Source organism: Malaclemys terrapin, chromosome 8, assembly GCF_027887155.1.
Source record: "Malaclemys terrapin pileata isolate rMalTer1 chromosome 8, rMalTer1.hap1, whole genome shotgun sequence".
In the NCBI taxonomy this organism is placed as follows: Eukaryota; Metazoa; Chordata; order Testudines; family Emydidae; genus Malaclemys; species Malaclemys terrapin.
This window is the reverse complement of record NC_071512.1, coordinates 23150414-23169542: the sequence shown is the minus strand read 5'-3', so window position 1 is coordinate 23169542 and position 19129 is coordinate 23150414. Positions and strand designations below refer to the sequence as shown.

Genomic DNA, 19129 nt, shown 5'->3' with positions numbered 1-19129 from the left:
CCCTGACTTCTGAATGGTTGTGGCTGGCAAAAGAGTGGTCTGGCAGAAGCTTGCCCTGCTGCTGACCTTACTCCCCAGACTGTCAAGCCAATGCCTTCATAAAATGTAGGATTAGATGCACATTATTTGCGAATATGTACATTAGGTCATCGCATGATTTGCATAAGACATTCATATACACCCCCGCCCCCAGGCAAGGGGCTTGGTGACCCTGGTGCGGAGAGCACTGCTGCAAGCACGTGGACAGCCGGCTCCTGAGCCCCAACAGCATGCGCCGCCTTCCCGCGGGACACCCTCTGCCTGGGGCGCCCGCCGCCCGAGCCAAGCCACGCCTCACCTGCCCCTTCCCATAGCCTCACCGCGCAGGGGGGAGGAAACTACAGTCCCCAGAGTCCTTCGGGGCGGAGGCATGGCGCCTGCGTGGTGCGCGGCCGGGGTTGTAATCCCCCGTGAGCGCTGCTGCGCTCCCATAGAGTGTCGGCAGCAGGAGCCTGCTGCGGGGAGTGGGTGCAAGAGAACAACGCCGGAGGCTGGAGGGGTTGGGTGCTATAAAGGGGGGGAGGGGCGGCACCAGTGTCTATTTTCCATGCGTGGTGCACCCTGGGGTGGGGGTGTGTGCATCCATCTCCCGTCTTTCCCTCCGACTTTTAGCGCCAGGGGCTACTGGGGTCTGATTTTTCCCCTCTTGGCTGCAGTATTCGCACTGCTGCTGTAGCAGCACCAGCAGGATGTTGGAGTAGGACAAAGGCTGCTGATCAGAGTGTGTGAGGCAAAGAGGAGGCAGCCAGCAAAGGTAACACAAATGGCATTTTTCAGGGTCCTGAAGTTGTGTAGCGTTGTTAATTAAAAGAAGAAAAAAACAACAACAACAATCTGCAGGCTGGAATTGCACATTGGAAGGGTATTAAAAACCCCAGTGTGACTGCGTTACACAACCAGCTGGGGGAAGGGCTAGATCCAGTTAATGTAAAATCAATTACAGGGCATTTCTTGCCCTGATTTCATCAGGTGGGAAGAAGTCCCCCGGGATTTCTCTAGCTGGGACTCATTCCTCCCGTTTTCTGCCTCTCCCCCCCCGTCCTCTACCCCTCTCCTCCCCTCCCCATTTAAAACAAACAAAACCTTTACCTGGGAAAGGCAGTTAGAAGGAAGTCTTTGGTAACCTAAAAATGGGAGAATAAAGGTGTCTGAGGGTAAAGGCACCACTGGTTTGTTTTATGGGAAGGATGCAGCAGTGTAAGGAACACTTCTGCTATTGGAGGAGCTCTCTGAATTTTTAAGTGATCCCGAGGACAATGCTGCTCCGAAATGTTTTTGGAGCAAAACCCCTTTGGAAGGATTTGGCAAAGGCCTACAAATGGCAAAACTTACAGGTCACAATCTGATCAGAAGTTTGGTGGCCTTATGATGACCCTGAATAACTTGTACTTTTGTCTCTTTGAAACAAGCTGAACAGTGATTTTTTCAAGTGGTTTATTTCTAGGGAGTGTTGTCAATCTGATGGCAAGTAACTAACACTAAAACAGCTATGAAAAACTGATGGCACTGGATTGGTTTGTACAAGCTGCTTGATTTATTTATTTGTTTTGTTTCCTTTCCGGCAGAGTTACTAAATCCCTCTCTTCCACACCTTTGGATGGGAAGAATGAGGATGGAAGAGCAGTGGTGGAAAGGAGAGCTGGCAGCAGACATTCATCAAACTCTGAGAATGAAGGTTGGACTTTAATTCCCTTTTCTTGCCTTCCCCTGTTTGTTTTCGATTCAGCAAAAATGCTTTGGCACCCCCCTCAAGCATTATAAGGAAAACAAATGTTAAAGCTCTAAATTGTCAAGTAACTGTCTTCATCAATTCAGTTAATTAAAGAAGAAGCTACACTGAACACTCTCTGTCCTATAAAATACTTTAATCATAAATAGGTTTTTGTAGGCTCTAAATTACAGGCTAAAAATATCTGCTGGCTTTTGTTCAGCAGTTTTAATTCAGGAAAGCTGGTGATGATACTGTGTGTTAAATAAAAAGAGGATACTGTTGCTGTGCTGCATACAATCAAAAGATCTTTAAGGTCTGAAGAAGTAACTCTATTTGTTTTCAAACAAATACAGGTTGAGAGGCAATTTTACTACAGACTCTTGTTTCTTGGCAGACTGCAGAGGAGTTGTGAGATAACAGTACAAATGCTGGCTGTAATTGTCTGCTTTGATAAAGCTAGTACTGCATCTACATGTGTGCTCCTAAAGAAGAAAAAAATCTTTGATATTAAAATACCTAAGTGAACAATATTTGGGCAGTATTTGAAGGGATTTATTGCTGTGCTTTGTTTTGTTCTCTTAATTTAAAAAAGCTCTTGCTTTGAGTGGCTAGAAATAATAGCATTGTCTATTTACATGTTGCATTTCCTTAGGTACACTTCAAACATTAAAGAATTGCTAAATGCATTTAGCTGGGTAACATGAAAGAGAGATCACAGCAAAGATTAACTATCTGCACTTTACTCCCTTTCAAGTTACCCTTAACAAAATTAACACTTGGGATATTCTACTACCCTTGTCTCTCCAGCAGGCATTCAACAATAAATTACATCAGGTGACTTAATCATTATCAGGTCTTGGCAAGTGGGTTGTTTGTTCTCATGCTATCACATTGAGGGACAGGTCCTTCTGATTCTGAAATGGGGTGGGGGGGGGATAATTGATACAAGTAAAGCTAGATCAACAGCTGTTTCTTTTCTTGCAAAAGAAAACAACTTGTTTATGAAGTTATTTAAAACTAATTTTCCTGTATCAGCCATCTAATTCCTTATGAAATTGACAAAGTAAATAATAGGCTCTTATTAGGCAATTGAGTTTTACCACATTAATTTTCATGACAAAAGACTTCAATGTCCACTGAAAATTCTATTTGGTCAGAAAGCTTTTTTTACTGAAACCCATGCTATTTGCCTCCTCAATTTCTTCTGAGGCCTGCGTAATTTCTTTGCCATGTTTTACCTCTTGTATATGTGGCTTAGAATTTGTCTTTAGCAAGTGCATACTTCAGCCTACTTTTGGGACATAGTTACATTGGACTAGCCTACAATGCTAGAATTTTGTTAACGTGTACACATAGATGCCAACTGCTATGACAAGAATAGGCCTGGTTGTTTGAATTTTTAGGTGAAGTTGAAAAGAGGGAAAATTGGCTTGTACTTTTCTTTTGCTACTTTATAAGAAAGGCCTGAACTGTGTGTATTTATGTTCTTGCATTAGAAGTTCAGGTCCTGCCTAGCTTGGAAGATTCTGGTTAAAGAATGAAATGATATTTGAGAGCTCAGAATATGAGTGTATTGAGAGAGAAAGGGACTGTCATGGTGTACAATTTGTTGAGTCTTTTTGTTAATGCCTTTAACGTTTTAGAAATTTGAATTCTTGAAACAAATGAGACAGTAAAACAGACTGTCCGTCCGCATAACCAGCAAGATGAGAGTTGATATATATGATATTAAAGTGAAAAAATACCCATAAACCCCTCCCTCCAAAACACTTCAGGCTTTCCTTATACATAATAAAGAAGCAAAAAAGAGGATGCAAGCCCAGGCTTTTTTCTTTTTTAAATTGCAAATTTCCCTTAAAGAGAAATCTAAATGCAGGATTCGTAAACCCTGCAGTATTGAGGATGTGATTGTCGCCTGCTCATGCTTTTGAGATGGGAGTTTGGAAGAAATCCTTACTTTATTTATTTATTTTTAAAAAGGAATTAGATTTAGCATGTTTCTCTTCAAATAGAAGAAGCACCTCTGATTTTGTTCTGGAAGAATACAGTGCATTTAACTAATTAGCTTTCAGTGATGGGGAAATCTGCAACAGCAGCACAGAACAAAAAAAGCATAAATATTGTTCTGCTTTTCTATCACTACAAGATTGCTGAGAGTCCTAGTGGTATATTATGGTGCTGTGCTGTAGAAAATAGTAAAGCAGATGGTGTTGCCCACAAAACAAAGCTTTTTTTTCTTTTCTTCTTGATCTCTACTGAGGGGTTTTCTAAACACTTTCAGTGCTGTGGTCTGGCCCAGCATGTTAATCTGGTCATGGATGGAGTGTAGGGGGAGGGAAGAACACACCAACAGATTAGTCTTGGTCTAAGCAGGTGAGTCTGAGACAGAAACAAACTATAGTAAAGGTTGTATTTGGCACTAGGGAAAAATACACTTTATGTAGCCCATGACTTGCGGTGCAAATTTCTTGGCAGATTGTCCCCTCTTGAGAAGAACGTACTTAAAGTTTGTATTTAATGCAGAGAAGAAATTTCCCAATTCAGCAACATAAGGATTTCTGAAGGAAAGTTTCTGAAAATTTTTAACTTGTTTTAAAACAAGAAACGTGGAGATCATTTTAATATTAAACCTAACTGAGCCTTCCTTTGGAGGGTATGAAACCACAAAAACTTGTAAGGGTGGTGGCATAATATATCTTTGTCCATACTGTACATCATGTGCAAAAACCTGAAATTACTGTACTCTGAGGATAATTAGGGCCTCTGAAAGCTGATGTTACAGCATGGACTGGAGTCCTTCATGCAGTATGTTTGTTAGCTGTACATAATGAGGGCAGGCACCTGATGTACATAGCACACCTGAAGTCTTCTAGTTTAAATTGGTTTAAAGGTGCTGGGAAGCTTTTTGCTGTAGAGATGGGGTGCTCATAAATCAGAGGAAATAAATCCCTTGAGTTGGCATTCTATGTTGGCTGGCTGGTCAAGAAGCAGTACTGTGGTTGCTACGGGAGGTAGCTTCTATGTATCTTTCTAGGCTATGCAGGTCTTGAGTGTTCTGGCCAGATCCAGAACACTTGTAAGGACATGACTAGTCTGAAGTCAAAGTACAGTACAAGTTTAATGGCTTCTCTGTTTGGGTCAGAACACTTAAGCCTTGCAGGATTGTGCCTTGGAGGACTGCTTGAGGAGGTGGAAGGGCACTAGTGGAGTAGAAGGCAGGGCAGAGCCTGCCCTGCAGTCTTCAGTGTTCTCTTCTACCCTGTTAATCAGCAGTACTGTAACAGGTGGGTTGAGTGTATGTGCTCCTGCCCATGATGACCTTTAGGTAGCCTAGAGCCCGTGCAGTGGTAGTTAGTGGTGGAGGGACATCCTGCTAGCAGGCCGACTTGCATTTTAAGTCATTCAGTTTTCAAGAGGTTTTTGGGACCTACCAAATGGATAGAATGTCACAGAAATTGGCCTTCTTGTAAACCTGTACCTCTGCTTTAGCAGGAATAAGTACTCTAGAAAGAGAGAGAGTTTAAATAGCAAGTCAGCATTTTTTCCTTGCACACAAGTGCTAAAAAAGAGAAACAAATCTATTTAGAACATGGTCTGTGCTTGTTTTGGAAACCGAGTTCTGAGTTGTCCTCCAACCCCCAGTGTTTGTGGTATGTTGGTTTTCTTCCTTCCTTCCAGGATATGCACATTTCCTACAATTTAAAAGTACTCAGTAGATCTGCTTGTATTTCCTCCTTTATTCACCTCTTACATGGCTTCTCAAAGCAATGTGAGTAAGAGCAGGGCTGAATTTCACAAAGCCCGTTGAGCGTGCAAGCTTTAAGAGTTTGTATTGTAACTTAATCCTTCAAAGGCCGTTTTAATTGCTTTGCCAATGAGTGGTCTGTGGGCTTTCCAGCCAGGTGGATAGTTGAACAGAGCTGATGCCTTCTGCTGAAAACAAACAGTTCTGTGCCTTTACATTTTTACAGTGTCTGGGGGGATAGATATTTCCTCTAGGTAAAAGTTACTCCCCCAACTAACAGATAACCCTGATAGTAATAAAACAAGTTGTCGGAAGTACTACAAGCAACAGGTTTATGGTCCCCATTCTTCAGTAAAAACACCTCCACCTTTCTCCCATTGAATAGGGGGGAATGTTTCCCTGTGTTGTTTACACACATTCTCTGGATCCCTTAAACACTTGGCTTCCCTGTTCTATTAATTAAGCAAGACCTTACTAAAAATGAGGCCACAGTAATTTCATCATTTCAATTCTGTATCCTCTTAAATCCACTATTGTATGTTTTACTCCTTACCTAATGTTATTTGATAGGTGCTTTTTCAATAAATTACAGATGCTTGGCACAGATAATTGAATTCAGCATTGTACAAACATCACAACTAAGTAAATCAGCCAATTGTGTTTTCTTTCTTTTTTTTTTTTTTTTTTTTTTGTCCACGGCGGTAGCAGGCGCTAGGACATTGCAAAAAGCAATGTAACTTTTCCAGATCTTGAAAGCAAAATCCAGAGGAGGATTTCCGGGATCCAGCATGTCTATGAGACTCAATTTATCTCTTCTGTTCATCTTGATGACCTGAAAAAATGTTAATATTTGCTTTTTAACATGCCCTTCTAGTTTAAATCAGTTGTAAAATGAAAGTAGGCATAACCAGCAGTGAGCAACTCCATTGCGTTAAGGCTTCTAAAGGGATTGTCGGCCCAGCAACAAAAATGTAATCTGTTCACTTTAAAAACTCCAGCTTTTGAAAGTTGTAACAATAGCATTACTGGTTGCTAGCTTTAGTTTGCTTATAGTATAGATGGCACCATATGTATGGAGCTGAAAGGAACAGGTGTCCTAATAAAGTACATGGTTATTCATGATCTCTCTTCTTTCATCTTTCCTCACAGTTGGAATTTCAGTTTTCTCTGAATCTGCCTCAGATTAGCTGCTGAGCATTTGAATAATTTAAACTGAGTAAGGAGAATTTAATGAAACACTCTCTAAAATACCAAAATGGAACACATGAAGAAGTGGATTTTTAAACACAGTAGCAATTAAACTGTCCTTTGAAATTAGAATGTTTTTTAATATTGTGATTAAAAATGCCTGCTGTGGAGTGCATTCAAGCACAAATACCTCCTCTTACATAAGAACAGTGTGCTAACTCCTGTCTGTCGTCTTTAGTAGGCTGCAAAAAAAATAAATTTTTGAATGTCTGAGCAGTGGAGTCTGCAGTTTTAACTGCGTATATTGAAAGGCATTGTCAGAGAGCAGAAATCTGGCAGTACAGTACAAATATGAAGTGAAAAACATGATATACATGGTCAGAGGTAGCTTCCCCTCTGGATGAATGGGAAAACATTATGAAAGTATGGCTCTTGTTTGAAAGTGAGTGGTAAGAAGTTGCCAGTTCGCATAAAGAGAAGGCAGTGTGATCTCTAGTAGATGGAGCACTGGATTAGGACTCATTAAACCTAGACTCTGTTCCCAACTCTGCCACTTGCCTGCTAGCTGACCTTGGGCAAGACATGTCCCTTGATGTGCCTCAGTTTCCCCCATTTGTATAATGAGGATGATTGTACTGTGACCACCTTTTGTAAAGCACTCTAAGGTCTGCTGATTAAAAGAGCTATCTAAGAGCTAGGTGGTTTTCAGATCCTGTATTTGCTGACTTTGATTTACTCATGTTAGCTTTATTGGCTTGGCCATGCTGTAGCATACTAGGTGAACTACTACAAGTTTTAACTAAATTTTGGAAAGAACTCCTCTTGACACTCTTTTTCCCCACAGGCCGGGCTTAGTCTAAGGCCTGGTCTACACTACAGGGTTAGGTTGAATTTAGCCGCATTAGGTTGATTTTAAAAATGAATGGATCCACACAACCAACCCCATTCCATCGACCTAAAGGGCTCTTAAAATCGACTTCTGTACTCCTCCCCAGCGAGGGGAGTAGTGCTAAATTCGACTTCGCTGGGTTGAATTTGGCGTAGTGCAGATGCAAATCGATGGTATTGGCCTCTGGGAACTATCCCAGAGTGCTCCATTGTGACCGCTCTGGACAGCACTTTGAACTCCGATGCACTAGCCAGGTACACAGGAAAAGCCCTGGGAACTTCTGAATTTAATTTCCTATTTGGTCAGCGTGGCGAACTCAGCAGCACAGGTGACCATGCAGTCCCCCAGAATCGTAGAGCGTAGAATGTTTCTATGCTCTCCCTATCCTCTCCATCCCTGAGGTTATCGCAGATTAGAAAGCGGAAAAAACGCACTCACAATGACATGATTTCCGAGCTCATGCAGTCCTCTCGTACTGATAGGGCACAGCTTAATGAATGGAGGCACTCAGTGGCAGAGGCCAGGAAAGAATTAAGTGAGCGTGAAGAGCGGAGGCAGGATGCAATGCTGAGGCTAATGGGGGAGCAAACGGACGGACGTGATGAAGTGTCTGTTGGAGCTGCAGGAAAGCCAACAAGAGCACAGACCCCTGCTGCATCCACTATATAACCGCCTACCCTCCTCCCCATGTTCCATAGCCTCCTCACTCAGATGCCCAAGAACGTGGAGGGGGAGGCTCCGGGCACCCAGCCACTCCACGCCAGAGGATGGCCCAAGCAACAGAAGGCTGTCATTCAAACAGTTTGATTTTTAGTATGGCTACAATAAGCAATGTGGCATTGTCTTGCCCTCCTCTCCCATCCCACCCGGGTTACCTTGTCTGTTATTTCTTTCTTTAAAAAAAAAAAAAAAAAAATGCATGGTTTCAAAACAATAGTTATTTTATTTCAAAGTGGGGAGGGTGGCTGGCTTACGGGGAATTAAAATCAACAAAGGGGGTGGGTTTGCATCAAGGAGAAACACACACAACTGTCACACAGAAGCCTGGCCAGTCATGAAACTGGTTTTCACAGCCTCTCTGTGCAGCATGCCTTGCTGTGCTCTTCTAATCGTCCTGGTGTTTGAAACGAAACGATTGTCTGCCGTTGCTTTCATGGAGGGAGGGGTGACTGATGACGTACCCAAAACCACCCGCGACAATGTTTTTGCCCCATCAGGCATTGGGAGCTTAACCAAGAATTCCAATGGGTGGCTGTGGGAACTGTGGGTTAGCTACCCACAGTGCACCGTTGCGTAAGTCGATGCTAGCCACGGTAGTGAGGACGCACTCTGCCCACTTAATGCGCTTAGTGTGGATATACACAATAGAATGTATAAAACCAACCTAATTTCGTAGTGTAGACATACCCTAAAGGACTGTCAGTTACGAAAATACCTTAATCTGCAAGTCTGATGTGGAATTGAGAGCAGTGCTTAATTTGTAATGAAAAAGGTGCTGGGGCTCAAGCAATTTTTTTTACGTTCAGAGCTGATGCAACAACCAGAGGTGCCCGGGGCTCGACCCTGGCTAGCCCTGGCACAATTAAGCCCTGGTTTACAGACCTAAACATGGAACATCCCTCTTCCAATAATGCCATTTGAAGTCAGTTGACAAGAACCACATGTTTGCATGAGTAAAGTTTTTTTTGTTTGTTTTTTGGGTTTTTTGAGGTGCTTCGAAGTTTGTCTTCTAGATAAGTTTGTCTTCTAGCTTTTAAATAAATGGAGCTTGTCTGACCTATTTTTAAAACCAGTAGGTGCATGCAGTAATTGTCATTACTTACTGGATATGGGAAGTTCTGATGTGCTCCACTTAGAACAAGTTGTGTACTCTTCAAAAGGAAGTGTCTGCCATCTCTTTCAATTGTAGGAGAGTGGTGGTGGTGCTGCATAGAATCGTATTTTTATATAGCTCTATTAACTTCACAAATCAGCCAGCGTAGTTTGTTGATCAATATCTTGCACACAACCTTATCCATAATTAGACTCTGTTGAAGGAGGGAGAATGTTGGCCTGTATACTTAAATTTCAAGAGAGCTGCATTTTGACATCCTGTGTTATCCTTTAAACGAATAGCTTAGTGTCCCTCCCAGTCCTGTGCTTAAATGAGGGCAATGGGGATGAACCCAGGTCTGTTATGAGACTCTAACCCCACAGTCTTCTAGAACTTTGCTTAGTTAGAAATGAGGGGTGGGGGAATACCGATTAAAACTTGCTTAATGAAGCCGGAAGACTCTTATTTAAGTTTTTTAAGTTATGTTAATAATGTTTCTCTGCCACTTAGGCCTCATCTATTCTATAACAAATAGGTGACCTAATTATAATAAGGCTAAAAGTTGCTAAAAGTGTAGAGCGTATCTAATTGCGGCCCCATAACAAGGTTAAAACCCTGGACTGTCCCCCTAACATGGTTAGAACCCATCTACACTACAGCTTTGAAGTGATATAGCAGTAGCATAGCTAGAGTCTGATGCAGACAAGGGTAAAACATGATCTTTTGGAGGGATTTTCATGCACATTTCTGTCCTCTGACCAAACACATCCTGCTAGTTCAGTGGTGGGCAACCTGTGGCCCGTCAGGATAATCCACTGGTGGGCCACGAGACAATTGGTTTACATTGACAGTCTGCAGGCACAGCCCCCACGGTTCCCAGTGGCTGCGGTTTGTCATTCCCGGCCAATGGGAGCTACGGAAAGCAGCGGCCAACACCATCCCTGCAGCCTGCGCTGCTTCCCGCAGCTCCCATTGGCCGGGAGCGGTGAACCACGGCCACTGGGAACTGAGGGGGGCTGTGCCTGCAGACTGGCAATGTAAACAAACTGTCTCATTGTCCGCCAGCAGATTACCCTGATGGGCTGCTTTCGGCCTGCCGCTGTGCTAGTTCCTTCTGAAGTGTCATTGACCTGTCAGTTAGCTCTACCTCCTCCTGTTGGGTGATGGTGGTTAGGGGGTGGTTTGCATAATCTCTGTATCGTGACAGCAAAATCCAAAAGCATCAACTGTAACCCACTAACAAGTTTTCATAAACATAGTATCTGACTCTTAACCTTAATGACCTGTTCACTAAACTACTGCCAACTGTCTAATCGTAGAAACACTTAGCAGAACACTTCTGTAAATGTTTTTGTAACTTAAAGGCACAACACTGCAGTTTGTGCAGAAGCTAAAGGTAGTTTCAGTAGGGAATAGCATGCCATCAACTGTAGAGTCCCCTCATGAGTTTGAAGGCCCTTTGTAACTAAGCATTCAGATTTCACTTAATATTGAAATACTGGCCAAAAATGGAAAGTTAGTTTGGAAGACAGGTAGCTTAGGTTAAATTTAAGGAATATGTGCCTCTCCCCTTAAAAAGAACAGAAACACAAGCTCCCTAACTCCTTGAGGTCTTTGTTTTATTCTCCAAACACTTCCTGACAAGAGGATTGTTTATTTAAATAGTGTCAGTTACAAAGGAGTTAACTTTTCACCCCTGACTTTTTTTGCTAATGCTCTATGCAGAAATTGAATTTGAGGAGAGAAAATTAGGACCTCTTCCCCCAGCTGAGTAAGATAGAAAACAGGAATAAGTTGAATTGTTGTGAGGGTGAACTTTTAAGGTAACCTTATCTAGGATTTTTTTTTCCTTACCTGTAAACTATAGGCATTTCTGCTGCTGCTGCTTAATTGGCAACAATCTTACAGTATTTCTTATGACACAGAGATTCTTGTTATAAGAAATCTGAGAATCCAGTGCAAAGGAAAAGACAGCATACAGACTACTAAAAAAATTGAAGACTTGTTGGTTGTTGCTGACTCTGATTTGAATAAACTATGGGAATTTTTATTTTTGGTTTTCAGACCTGGCTTTGGCCCTATGTAGGTTTAGGCAACTTTCCACTGGATTAAATAGCATCCTTCAAATATAGTTGCAGTTTCTTTCACAACTACATTTAAGAAACATAGTAGTGAAACAGTCTTCTTTCAAGTATTGGTTTTCTTAATCTCACTGTCATCAGCAAATGGTGAGAGAGAGATGATATCCTTGGATTATTTCTGCCTGTCACAAAACGATAGAGGGATCCCAAGAATACTACTGTAAACTTTGTCCACACTAAAACCATTTTGTATATGTGTAAAATAGCTATTCATATGTTAATAATCAGTGCCCTGTTGCTATCTAAATTGACTGCTTTGACAGTTGTTACATTGATTTAATGCTATAGAAAAAGAAATTGTTATGAGAGCAAGCATCCCAGGTTGTTGGTACATTTGTTGAGAAATGATAGGAGTATTTCTTGGAAATATTTCTTTTTTTTTTTTTTTTTTTTTTTTAAACAAGCCAGTCTGATGAATTCCATTTTGTTTTCTTGAGCAGTGGTTTACTACCTCAACCATCACATAATCTGCTAAATCTTCTGCTCGTATTGAGTCAGTTGCTGGATATTTCATTAATACCTGTAGTATTGGGAGAAAGGGTGGAAGAGGAACATGGCGAAAGAAGGGTGGAAGAGGAGATGAAGGAATTAAGCATTGGAAATCTTTGATATTTGATATGTGGGGAAAGTCTAAGAAGCAGATACCTCAACTGGAATAAATCCCTCACTGTTTATCAGGCTTTTTATTGACTACAAATCCAGATGCTCCTTCTCTTGAAGAGGGGAAAGTACCTTGCTCTGCTCTTACTCTATTAATGTTGTCACAACTGACCAAACTGTGTGGTGCCAGTTCACCATAGAAATGCATTTTGATGCCATTATATAGATGGGTTCTTCACAATGAAATACATTTAATAAGTATGTGGCTAACACTGGTGCAAAGTGAGTCAATGTTACCCCCTTACTACTAAATTTGACATGGTGGTTCCAGAGCTCTGGAGACAAACTTCCCATTGTATTTCTCATTTCATTAACCACTCAGGCACTAGCTCCAGACAGGGCCGGCTCTAGCATTTCTGCCGCCCCAAGCGCAAAAAAAAAGCCGCGATCGGCAGTGGCAATTGGGGGCGCGGGGGGAGGGAAGCCGTGATCGGCAGTGGCAGGTCCTTCGCTCCTAGAGGGAGTGAGGGACCTGCCGGCCCTGGCTCCAGAACTGATTGCAGAAATAAAGAGGTGCCTGAGCCCAGACCAGTTTGAATTCCATCCTTAGAGCTGTGCTAGGCAAGACTTCACCTGACTCCTACTTAACTAAGGGCTGGCCTCCACTGGGAACTTATATCTGCATATCTACGTCTCAGGGGTGTGGAAAAAGCAGCTTTGCCTGCTGCTATGAACTGTGTGGTGCTTGTTGTACACTTGTAGACATGGTTGGGTGTTTTCCTGAGACTAGGAATTCTGTGGTGCTTGATGTGCATTTACAAGTACTGCTTGATTTCTTGACTGCTGGTGGGCATTCTGTAGCAATTAAGCTACTTTGAGTCCCAGAACTTTAAAGTTTCATGCACAAAATCATAGTGCAGACAAACGCATACAATGTCATGTTAAATTGTGTTAGAAATCTGTATGAGTGAAACCATTTAAAATTACTATTGAAAAGGAAGTAAACACTTTCTTTTTGTTTTCATAAGTGGCTGTTAGTCCAGTGTAGTTGTTTGTGGCTGAGAAAACCATAGATTGGTGTATGTGAAGCTGTGGTTTCCCTTGCTTTCCCCCAGTGTGGAGTGGTAGGAGTAAGGATGCCATTCATAATGCCAAGTGATATGTTGGGGAGCAGTGACCATGCAGTTTTCCAGTGACTGCAAAGGCTGAGTCTGATGTTTAGTCCTGTCAGTCAACCAAAGTCTGAAGTGTTTGGGTTTGCTGCCTGAAAAGACCCATTATTATGCTGGTGCATTTCCCTCTCCTTGTTCTGCTGGGACTCCTAGCTAGGCCTTTTGCTTGACATTTGTTTTGTATTGTTTTTTCCATGTTTTCAGTCAGATTGTTCCTACAAGCTCCTTGTCCACAGTCTGATGTAGCACTAGCTTGAAAGATCTCTAGCTTGTCGTCTTCTCTCTCCTTCTCATGAGGTCAGGCGTTAAGGGTGCATCCCTTAAGCTCACCGTGCCAGAAGTTGCTAATAAAAACAGACATACCATTGGATTTGTAGTCACAACGAGCCACTCCAGGTAAGCGGTGCCGGGCTGGAGCCCACACCCCTCATGCACCCCGCACCCCAACCCCGTGCCCTGAGCCTCCTGCCACACCCTTCTTGCACTTCAGCCCCCTGCCCTGAGCCCCTTGCTGCACCCCTCCTACACCCCACCCTCTGCACCCCAACCCACTGCCCTGAGCCTCCTCCCACACATGGCACCCCCCCGGCACCCCAACACCCTGCCCTGAGTCCCTTCTGGCACCCCGCACCCTGCACTCTCTCCCGCACCCCAACCCCCTGCCCCAGCCCTACATTCATAGCCCTGCATGCAATTTCCGCACCCAGATGTGGCCCTTGGGCCAAAAAATTTGCCCACCCTTGGGCTAGACTGTGGGGGAGTCTCGAACAGATCCTGGCTTGTGGCATGGCTGGAACCCCCAGCCGCATCTTCCTCCTCCTCATTGTTCACAGCAGGGGTCTCTGTCTCAGGCTCCTTGGAGGTATCTATGGTCTGTGGGGTGCTGGTGAGGTCTTCACCAAGTATGGGATGCAGCCTGTTGTAAAAGCAGCAGGTCTGTGGCTCAGCACCAGTTCTATAGTGAAGAATGGGGCATGGTGGGACAGTTGCTGGAGGATAGTTGTGACTGACACATGTCACACAGTGTCTGCAGTTGCACTACATCAACCTGAATAGGTCACCCATGGTTCCACACCATTTAGGGAGGTGGTTTGACTGTCACTGTAATTTGAGTATAGATGCATACATAGGTCACCTTGTGTTGACCTAACTTTGTAGTGTAGACTCGCCCTTACTTCCTTAGTGAAGACCTAAGGCCTTGTCTACACTGGAAAGTTTAACTAGCTGTGATTGTGTATTGTGGTAGCTCCTAAGAGTGTGTTATGGACCAGGATCCCATTATGGTAGGCGCTATACAAACACAGAACAAAGAGTCCCTGCCCCATACTTACAGCCTAAGTATAGTCCCCTATGTCAACATTTCCATTTTAGTTTAGCTCTTAAACACCTTCTTAAGTGACCTAAACTGAAAACAGCCCCTTCTATACTAGAATAAGAGCATCCACTGAATTTTTCTTTGTAGTAGACAAAGCCTGATAGAGGCAGTTGTCACTATTCTGGTATGTGTTTGGCTTCTAAGGATCTACGCCAGGGGTCGGCAACCTTTCAGAAGTGGTGTGCCGAGTCTTCATTTATACACTCTAATTTAAGGCTTCGTGTGCCGGTAATACATTTTAACGTTTTTTAGAAGGTCTCTCTATAAGTCTATAATATATAACCAAACTACTGTTAGGGTTAGGGTCAGGCTGGAAAGCAGGCTGAGCAAGGCTGGAGATCCAGACCCCGGCTGGCAGGAGGTCAGCGGCTGGAACCCCAGATCAGTAGCTGAGGTGAGTAGAGCTGGTAGGGCTGAGCAGGGCTAGAGGCCTGGACCCTGTCTGGTGGGGGCCTGCGCTGGAACTCCAAGGGGAAGCAAGGTGAGTGGGGCTGCGGAGGTGGGGACGCTGGATGGCAAGGGGTCAGCAGCTGGAACCCCAGAGCAGCGACTGAGCAGCTCAGCCCGCCACTGCTCTGGGGTTTCGGCCGCTGGCTCCTGCCAGCCGGGGTCTCAGCCCACCGCCGGCCTGGGGTTCCTTCCCCCAGGCCAGCAGCGGGTGCGGAGTTGCACTGGCGGTGGGACCCTGGCTGGCAGGAGTCAGCAGCGGGAACCCCAGAGCAGCAGCAGCGCCGCATGCCATCAAAAATCGGCTCGCGTGTCACCTTTGGCACGCGTGCTGTCGGTTGCCGACCCCTGATCTATGCACTTGTGTTTCAAAGCCCATGTCACATTCTAATCTATTGACACTCTGCAACTAAACAGCAATTTCTGGACATGCCAATAACTTTCTGGTAAATGCTTTGGTAACCCCAACTCCTCAAATTTTGTCTCTTACATCCATTGCTTTTCTATTCTACTGAAAATCAATATAAAGGAAGTAAAACTTCAATCTGCATAGTCAAAACATTTGCTAGGAAACCTAGTTTTCTTTATATGAAGAAAAACACTGGAAAATCTTGATGACTGTCTAAGGGAATAAAAGGCTAGAAAAGCAGCCAGGCTTTCTATAAATTACTTGGGTTGGAATAATGGATTATGACTGACTTTTTAAAAAAAAAAAAAAAAAAAAAAAAAACAGTAGGGGGGAGGACTTTTTATTGGACAACTCTGTAGATTAAAGATATTACCTCACCCACATTGTTTTGTGTATGTCCATCTCTCTCTCTGAAAAGATGAGCTACTCTTTGGTTTTAAAATTTGTTTCAATAGCCACAGACTCAAACATCTGGTCTGTAAGTGTATTGGATTCTGTTCTGGACCCAGGTGTAGGTTGTAGAGATTACCTTAAATCCCAGGATAAAAAAAATTGCAGACTCAAACGGCTGGGTTTTTTAATTGATATAAAACAATGGGGGAAATGTTTCATTGTCTCGCTTTTTTATAAATCGTTACTAGTGGGGGATATTTTTATAATCCTTCAGTGAAGGCTGCCCCAGGTTTCAAAGGGCTGCTTCCCTGTCCACAGCATGTGGCTGTTTACTCCGGAATGTGGTTTGTCGCTGCCTCTTTTTAAAAAGGCCTGAGAATCGATCATCCAGAACAGTACTCTGCTCGCTGTATTTGTAAGCTGCTTTTTTGGTATGGAGTCTTCTTGCACCCCCCTAAGGCTATAAGCACCCCCCTAAGGCTAATTGTGTCATGATATTTTCTTCTGATAAGTTGAACCTCCTCGTGGAATGTCTCCTCTCAGTAAGGAAGAAAGAGATATTGGGCAGTCACTACCCTGGTTTGGAGGGTGGTGTCTTAGTCCCTATTTTAGTGCTGTCAAATAAAGATTGTAAAGCAATTTCATGGTGGTAGGATAGTTATGGCAGGTAAGTCTGCATGTTGGCAGCTAGGCAATGGGGGTTAATAAAGTACCAAAGGATTTCATTATATGTTTTCAGCAAGCCACTGGTTCCTATAAACTAGTGTTCAGCCAAGTGTTAATTGAGGAAAGAGCTTGTACAACGACCAAGGCCTGGTCTATGCTACAAAGTTAGATCTATTTAATTACGTTACTCAGGACTCTGAAAATCTTCACACCCTGTTAAATTGACCTGAGCCCTGGGGTAGACACTGCTGAGTCCATAGAAGAATTCTTCTGTTGACCTTGGTACCATCTCTTGTAGAGATGGATTTACTACAGCAGTAAATGAACCCTTCTGTCACTGTAGAGTGTGTGTGTGTGTGCTACAAAGCTGCAGCATTTCTACTGTAGACATACCCTAATTGTTGCACCCTACTGTGCATTTCTTACAAATGCTTCTCTAAGACCCAGTTTACACACTTTAATTTAGGGGAATAAACTATCCCATTACAAGCATCTTTTTATACCAGTATAACTGTGTTGGCATTTAAGGGGTAGTACATCTGTTTCTAAGCAGACATTAAGTGGCACAAACTGGGCAAACAAGCTGATATCACGAGATATACACTGTTCTATGGATGGGAAACTGCCATATCAAGAACATGTATTCCATTCTGATTTGAGCACAGCAAATTCCTCCTCCTTACCTTGTGGCCGCATCTAAACTAGGAAAAAGTTCATGTTTAAAAATGTGTTTGGCTGGTCATGGGTAACCTTGGGGTTCACCACACTTTCCCTGTCCCCTCTGGGTGCAGAATCCTATTTAAAATCTCGTTAGATTGAGTTTGAACTATTTTACTAGTATAGACCGAGCATGTGACTTTACTTTGTCTTTATCTGGAGAAGGGAATGCCATACTGCAGAGCTACATGTGAGGCCTTGGTCTTTGAGTAATATAAAAACTTCACACGTGAGATGTGACATAGAAAACGTTAGTCAAATAAAATATAATGGGCTCTCAAACTTCTCTCGTACAAAAACACCCCAAATAGTTAAAACTGTAAAGATTTAAATTCTAACCACTCATCATTATGCTGCTTGTCTCTGCATTTTTCTCTCCTTGGACAATGGAAATAAACTGCTTCCTTTCTAATCAATGTTCTTTTTTGTAGGCTACCACTACTCTCCAATATTTGGGTTTTTAACACAATAAAAGAATGCTAGGTCCTTTAAAATACAAAACTCCTTCCTTGTTCTAAAAATTTAAAAAGCAAAGTTTAGGTGCTCTCTATGGAATGTGTGTGTATAAAAATGAACCCCTATGTCTTAAGAAATATAGTACAGAACCTGACTTTGGTGCAAAATTTTGACCTGACAATGCCCCTTTTCAATTATTCTTCATGATAATTTTTCTTTAAGTCTGGATAGTGTTGGAGCTCTCTTTATGGAAAGCAATAACTAGTTATTGCTGGGTTAAACCAGAATTTACAGTGCACAACCAAGTACCTTAAGTCTCCTAAGGAAAATGAATAAATGAACAACTCGAACATATTGGAAGTGAATTGACTTTCGAAACATGTTGGCACTAACCCAGCTCTGCGTTCTGAGTAAATCCTATTGCTATAGTAGCTAAGCACTTACCATAGTAGATGGTGGATGTTGGTTTGGGCATTCTAGCCATTGAAACAAATACTCCTTTTAATACCTCTCTCCCCTCTGTTGTGTTTTTGTAGGAACTGAAACTGCCTGTCTATAAGGCCCATTCACCACAGATTGGGATGCGCCGCTACTTTACTGACCTCTTGACTGTCCTCAGCAGCCGCTGCAATCTCTGCCCTACGGCACGGCACCTTGCTGTCTACTTACTGGACCTCTTTATGGATCACTATGATATTACTGTCAAGCAACTGCATGTCATTTCGATTGCCTGCCTTCTCCTAGCAAGTAAGTTAACTGCTGCCTATGAACATATTTGTTTTTTCTGATCAAGCAGATGGTTGCTTTGTTTATGTAACACACAAGCTGCTATTCTCCATTCAACAGGGGATCATTTTAATGCAAGATATATAACCTCTCCTAGAATTTATCAATTTGGGCCTTAAATTGTGCAATGCTTGGCTTCCATAGAGAGCTGGGATCACTCAGTACATTGCAGAATAGGATCTCCTAATATCTGAGCTGAAGGCAGTTACAGCTGCCGCAGTGTGCTTTGGTATGTGCTTGCCAATATACCTTTGAACCGGCATTACATGGTTTTAAAGTAGCTTTGTTTAGTAACCAAACTAAAGAACAAGTTGAATTGTTAAACTCTTGCATTTCAGGGAAGTTTTTTAAGAAGCGATCTTAAAGAATGGAATTTTTAACTTGGCAAAGAAGTTCAGGGTTCCCAGCCAATAGCTCTACGTAAACCCTAAAACGTTTGTACCACTGGAGAACTTTTGCTCACAGTGATGTCTTCTCCATCAATGCATCTATGATTTGAGTGAGAACCTGGCTAGAAAATTTATAAACACAGAATATGTACTAAAATGTTACACAGCAACTAACGTCCATTTGAGTAAAGTG

General features: G+C 42.8%; 1 protein-coding gene across 2 annotated transcripts in view; it reads left to right on the top strand.

Annotated features, from left to right (window-relative positions):
- The first annotated feature begins 593 nt into the window (after nucleotides 1–593).
- CCNJL (cyclin J like) overlaps nucleotides 594–19129 on the top strand; it is a 47836-nt gene continuing 29300 nt past the window's right edge. The window contains exons 1-3 of one of the 2 annotated variants that reach the window (XM_054038631.1): nucleotides 594–793; nucleotides 1605–1714; nucleotides 18298–18508. In XM_054038631.1, the coding sequence (XP_053894606.1) occupies nucleotides 1637–1714; nucleotides 18298–18508 (289 nt within the window). In that variant the 5' untranslated portion in view covers nucleotides 594–793; nucleotides 1605–1636. Of the gene's footprint in view, nucleotides 794–1116; nucleotides 1194–1604; nucleotides 1715–18297; nucleotides 18509–19129 lie in introns of those variants that run through there. The other variant, XM_054038632.1, reaches the window with a different exon arrangement.